This window comes from Populus euphratica, unplaced genomic scaffold (assembly GCF_000495115.2).
Source record: "Populus euphratica unplaced genomic scaffold, PopEup_1.0 scaffold2843.1, whole genome shotgun sequence".
NCBI lineage: Eukaryota > Viridiplantae > Streptophyta > Magnoliopsida > Malpighiales > Salicaceae > Populus > Populus euphratica.
In genome coordinates, this window is record NW_011502679.1 from 10,818 (window position 1) to 17,545 (window position 6,728).

Consider the following 6,728-nt stretch of genomic DNA (forward strand, 5'->3'; position numbering starts at 1 on the left):
TTACATGGCTTCCAAGAACAGAATTATGTGTTCAATTTGAAAGTTAAGATGGTGCTGCGGAGTGCCCTCTATGAAAGAACAAGTGGTGATGCATGGATGACAGGTACCATGCAAGAACATCCAAAAGCAATGAGGAAACACACGTGTGCTGATGTTCTTCGTTGCATGCAATTTTGTTGTTGATCATTTAGTACTATATGTCAAAAGCCAAAGCTCCTCCTCCTTATCTTAATCTTTATTTTAATCTGGTGGTCATTTCTTGAAAATCAGACTCACCATAGTCTTTCAGCCATGGATTTTATAAACTGTGTGTTGAATTGGGTAGTGCTTCCTGCTAGCTTGGTGATGCTGGCCTGTTCATGGCCAGCCTTACGCTTTATCAATACATGTGAGTGGCTCTACAAATCTTTCTACAGTGAGGATATGGAGGATAAAGTTGTTATCATCACTGGAGCTTCTTCTGGCATAGGAGAAGTAAGTAGCTCCCTTTCTTCTCGAAATCAAGATTTGGCTCAGTAGAGATCGCCCTGTTCTCCCCCACCCTAGATGTGCTCGTTTTGCTGATTTAAGTATTTTAGTGCATTTTTTCTCTGTTCTTCATTAGATAGCCAACTGAATCCAGGAATTCTATCTTGGGAGTCTGATCTTCAAATTCCATTCAAGCAAGGGAGAGGATTTTTATAGGATGTAGATAGATAGGCTATGTCCTTGCTAATCTATTGAACTAAGGAATTTTAGCTTATAGAATCTGGAGATCGGAAAGCCACTGCCGCATTGAAGGAGAGGGCTTCGAGAAAAATTGACTAGAGACTTAGAGCAAATGGACTTGCTATGTAAAGAACGTGATTCAATCGAAGTGATTTGATTGATTAAATATTAAAGCCACAAAGATAGGAGACAAGTATATGTACGACAGCTTTTATTTCAACCCAAGAAGTCTTGAAATTGCATGAGTTATCCAAAGAAATGTATGAGGACAGCTTCTGTTGCTGCAAAGGTTAAGACTATGATGTGATTTGGATACCAGTTTTCTCTGATGAATTTTTACCACATGCTTGATGTTCGGATCTCACTGTTCCACCATGTTAGCTCATAGCAAAACGTAAATTATTTGCAGGGATCTCAGTGATAACCTGAAACCATTGTGATTTTATTATGTCTGCAATGGACACATTCTGCAAACTCACTAGTAATCGTCCATGAAACCAGTAGAAAATTGATGGGGACATCGGACCCGAAATATTATTTATGCACGCGAATGATCATAGACGATGGAGGATAACCCAAACAATTAAGAGATTGGGCTTTAACTTATATTTTGAGTTTAATTTATGTGAACTTTTAGTTGAGTTTTATTAATTTGACTTTATTTGTTGGGTTTGATTTAATTATTGTTGGGTATTTTATGTAGTGGGCCATAAGCCCAATCACTTATTCTAGTTAGGATTTTAGTATAAATACCCTACTTTTCTAAATATTAAGGACTTTTGATGATTAATGAAAAATATTGCAGATTTTGCATATCTCCAATCCCTTTTCTCCTCTTTCTTTGCTTTCTCTTCTTACTTCTTTTCTAAAAGCTTATTTCTATTCCCGGCTTTAATTCTTTTGGTTTGTTGTTCCGCATCAAATTTGGTATCAGAGCAAGACTTTTAATTGTTCTTACAATTAAACGGTCTATAATGTTTATATTAAACCCTAAATCGGTTTGATCTAAAAAAAAAAAATCCCTGTTCAAAACCCTACTATTCTGATTACAAAACCTACTATTCACTATTCATTGTTCAAATCACTGTTCATCATCTCCATCATCAAACTGGACGCCGCTACCCACAACACCCATCACAGCCAACATTAATTCGGGTTTACAGCAGCAAAGGCAGCGTCTCAGCCAGTGTCGTCCTCTTCAGCGCTAACAACCGTCCACAATACCATCGCCGCCGCCACATAACACACCATCCTCACGAGAGAGCAGATTAACAACAGCCGCAGAAATCAACATTGCTCACTGTTTATCATCAACGACAACAATCAACAGCGGCGCCTCAACCTATCACAGCCAGCACCGACTGGTGGTTCACCGCAACAAAGGCAGCACAACAAATCTTCATCTGCCACCGTCCATCATGCCATCGCCTTTAGCAACCATAACAGGTCGCCCACGCCAGCAGCAGTAACTCCTCGTTAGTGGCAGCGCCTCAACCAGTGTCATCCTCTCCGCGCCATCAACAGATCTCCATCTGCCACCGCCCCCAGTGTCGTCGCCCTCCACCGTCAGCCACAGGTAGAGCAGTAGAACCGACCGGCGACAACCACCACCTTCAACAGACTACAACTATCCTCGCCTTTAGCAATCACGTCGCGCCGCCAACAACAACAACAAAGGAGACTCAACAAAGCAATTGCAGTGCAGAAGAAAAGAGTTAAGGTGAAATTAATTAACTCTGCCATGTCATCTACCATGTCAACTTCCTGGACCCATGTCATCCACCACGTCATCACTCCAAAGCCATGTCATCACCACATCAGTCAAGTGATGCTACACCAGCTGCCACATCGTTAGTTTCTATCGTCTCAGCTGCCATGTCCATGACTGCCCTTTGCTGCCACATGTCTGCCATGTCATTGTCTTCGCCACATCATCAACATCAAATTCCAACATATTACTCCGAAGCCGTCTAGTCAGTAAATTACTCTTCTTTTTGATTTGTTGATTTTACTTTTGGTATTGCACTTGGTCATTAAAGTTGTCATTAATATTACTTTTGTGCCAAAATAAAAAAATAAAAAAATCACACTTTGCATTTTTATCTGTTCACTCTTGCTTAACCATTTTCTTCTTTATATTTAGCAACTGGTTGTTGAGCTTGTTGAAGTTAGTAAAAAAATTGTGATCATTATTTGATTAATCATTTACACTTAAAAGGTTTAGCATTGTGTGTTTATAATTTTCCTGGCATAATTTGTTCTTGATTAATCTTCATAAAAAAAAAATTAAAATTAGCTTTATTTTTGTATTGTGATTTTACATGCAAGAACCATTTGTGATCTCAATTCCAGTTATAAGTTAGTGTTGCAGGCATTTATGTCATGATCATTTAGTGTCCAAGCTTAGGTTTACACTTACTGTAGACTCAACTTTTAGTGATACTCTCAACGATCATGTAAAGGGAACTGCAAATTTAAGTGATCAACATGTTTAAGAGAATTGAGTCCCAAGAGAGTTTTCGAATAAGGCACTCAAAGACTAAGGAACATCATAAGAACAATCATTATGGACAAGTTCACTCTGAGCGCCACCAGTATGACCATCATTTAGGTTACTCTAAACATGATGACTTTGATGAGCGAGTCTTGAGTCCTAGCAAAATAAAACCCCCCACTTTTGATGGTCGTCATGATCCTTGGATATTTGATATGTGGATTCGTGATATGGATCGATTCTTTGAGTGGCATAACTTGTCTGATAATAAAAAAGTTGGATCTGCTAAGATGATGCTCATTGATGAAGCTAAAATTTATTGGAGAGATGTTGAGGATTGCTTAGAGATGAGAGGTAAACCTCCTATAACTGATTGGATCAAAATGAAACAAAAAATTCAGGAGAAATACCTACCCCAGTTTTATAGGAATAAACTTTTAGACCAATGGAACAATCTAAGACAAGAGAATAAGTATATCAATGAGTATATAACGCAGTTCAACGATTACATGATTAGATGTGCCATAAGAGAGAGTGAAGCCATGACTTTGCATAGATTTTGTAGAGGCTTAAATGATGATCTTAGAAAAGGAGTTATATTTCAAGGTGTATCTACCCTTAACCAAGCTTATACCTTAGTTCAAGATTACAAGTTGGTCACGAAGAATCATTGGATGAATCATCAGGGCTCTTATAGTATCACTACTAGGTCCCAATTCAGAAGTAGTGATTCTTTGTTAGGTGCTCCACCCAACAAACCTAATCTTAGCAGCGCCCAACTTTGTAAGAAAGATAAGGGCAAATGAGTTGTCAATGAAGTATCGAAGGTGAGTTCAAAGGATAAGTGTACTAATTGTTTAGGTTTTGGTCATATCTCTTTAGATTGCACCTCTAAACCTTTAGTTATCCAAAAACATAAGGATAGAGGTAAAGAGGAATATTGTAGTGTTGAAGTGTATGAGCCTAATCTTGAGGATTTTAGTGACCTAAATGATGAGGATGTGCAAGAAGAGGGACCTAACACAATAAGTCCACATGAGCTTGAAAATGAGGTTAAGAAAGAGTCTGATATGTTTGCTTTAATGGTAAAGGAAGTTTTAGAGAACTCTTTAGTGGAATCACCTATAAAGATAAGTATGGTCTTAAAAGAGTCTCATAATAATAGTCTCCCTGAATTACCTAATTCCTCACCCCACAGGCTTGGTGTCCAGCACATCATAAGTTTAGAGCAACATCATGTTGAACTTCTTGACCCCTTACCTCATGCACGTGATGAGGATGAGGAAGATGAAGATAATCTTAGTTTATTTGATTGTGTCCACACCATATCTACACAGGTTTCAAACAATGTTTGTCTCATTCCACACCCTCAATCATTTAGTATTCATAGTTACAAACCTGAGAAGCCTACAGAACACCTTCCAATATCTTCTCACGATAGAATGTCTAAGTCAGCTGAGTCGTTACCATATAGGGTTCATAATTTGCATATTGAGATCATGAAACAAATTCAAGCAAGTAATGAACAATACAAATTTCGAGCTGATTTACTTAAGTATCATGATGCACTTAATGTTGGAGATTATTTCATAATACAGATTAGACCTGAACGGTGTCCTTTGAAAACCGATCATAAATTGCAAGTAAGTAGTGCTAGACCATTCAAAGTGTTGCAAATGATTAAATCAAATAATTATGTCATTAAATTGCCATTAAACTTTGATATTAGCTCTACTTTTAACATAAAAGACTTCAGTATTTATAAAATACAGCCTATCCCTGATGCTCCTTTTGATACCCTTACCTCATTATCCATATCTTTGCCACAAAAGGAACATATTAATGCTACTTTGAATGCACAAGTTGTTTTTACCAGGGATGGTGAACTTCAGCAAATCCCAGTATATGAGCTCGACGACCAGATTCAGATTATACTTGGATTATCAAAGAGACATCACAACAGCTTGATCTTTATCTTTGAGAGTGTTATCGGAGTCGCCTTGGTCTATACTCGACAGGGTCGAGTTCTTCCAACCCTAGGAGAATTGATGGGGACACCGGACCCAAAATATTATTTATGCACGCGAATGATCATAGACGATGGAGGATAGCCCAAACAATTGAGAGATTGGGTTTTAACTTATGTTTTGGGTTTAATTTATGTGAACTTTTAGTTGAGTTTTATTAATTTGGCTTTATTTGTTGGGTTTGATTTAATTATTGTTGGGTATTTTATGCAGTGGGCCATAAGCCCAATCACTTATTCTAGTTAGAGTTTTAGTATAAATACCCTACTTTTCTAAATATTAAAGACTTTTGATGATTAATGAAAAATATTGCAGATTTTGCATATCTCCAATCCCCTTTCTCCTCTTTCTTTGCTTTCTCTTCCTGTTTCTTTTCTAAAAGCTTATTTCTATTCCCGGCTTTAATTCTTTTGGTTTGTTGTTCCGCATCAAAAATGATGTATTCAATTTATGTATTAAGATAGAAATCAAAACATTGTTCATGCACCGGAATTAAATTACACTAGCTATAGAATTCTGAACCGTGAACAGAACAGAAGCTTACTTGACATCATCCTCGAAGGCCATTACCTGAACTAAACTTCTTTATTACCAGCTCTTCATTCACAAATTTTTTTCTTCCCATATATGCGTGGTCACTATTTTATTACAGCTGCTGTGTGTTTAAAAGAATCATTGTAGTATGAATTATGTTATGAAGTTGCCGGTTTCCAATTGCAGCAAATTGCATATGAATATGCAAAGAGGAAAGTGAATCTTGTGTTGATTGCACGTAGAGAGCACAGACTCAGAGGGATCCGTGAGAAAGCTAGGTATATTGGTGCAAAGCAAGTCATGATTATGGCAGCAGACGTAGTCAAGGAAGATGACTGCCGGAGATTTGTCAATGAGACCGTAAGTCACTTTGGCCGAGGTATGTCTCACTTGCATCGCCGTAAACTAATAAATCTTAACCGATATAACCAATAGATTCGGTTTTCTTTTAAAAGATTTCTCAGCAGCATAAGTTTTACTCTTTCCATTTAAAAACTAACAGAAACCTTTCATTCTGCATTTCTCTTTATATTTATTTATTTAAGTTTTGTGCAGTGGATCATCTTGTCAACACAGCAAGTTTGGGGCATATCTTTTACTTTGAAGAAGTTGGGGACACCTCTGTGTTAAAACATTTGTTGGTAAGGGCTATAAGCTTACATGAATGAATGGATAGTTTGGAGTTCTGGATGACCGCTAATCTTAGAATCTTCAAAACTTTTCCTGAAAGATTCTTAAATTTGATTTTTCATTATTAGGACATTAATTTTTGGGGCAATGTCTATCCCACTTATGTGGCTCTTCCATACATACATCAGAGCAATGGGCGAGTCGTCGTTAATGCAGCAGTTGAAAGCTGGTTACCTCTACCTAGAATGAGCTTATATGCTGTAAGTATGCATAAATCTAAGTGTATGAAGTTTGTTTTCTCAGATGCCAAGCAGGTTAAATTTTTGTTTTTTTTC

General features: G+C 37.4%; 1 protein-coding gene across 1 annotated transcript; it reads left to right on the forward strand.

The window, feature by feature from the left end:
- Window positions 1-291: 291 nt before the first annotated feature.
- Window positions 292-6,653, forward strand: LOC105119384 (11-beta-hydroxysteroid dehydrogenase-like 5; the record flags this gene model as incomplete). The annotated part of the gene is made up of 4 exons (XM_011017516.1): window positions 292-474; window positions 5,950-6,142; window positions 6,319-6,404; window positions 6,522-6,653. Coding segments are annotated over exons 1-4 (594 nt in total), but the record flags the coding sequence as incomplete, so codon positions are not given.
- Window positions 6,654-6,728: the final 75 nt, after the last annotated feature.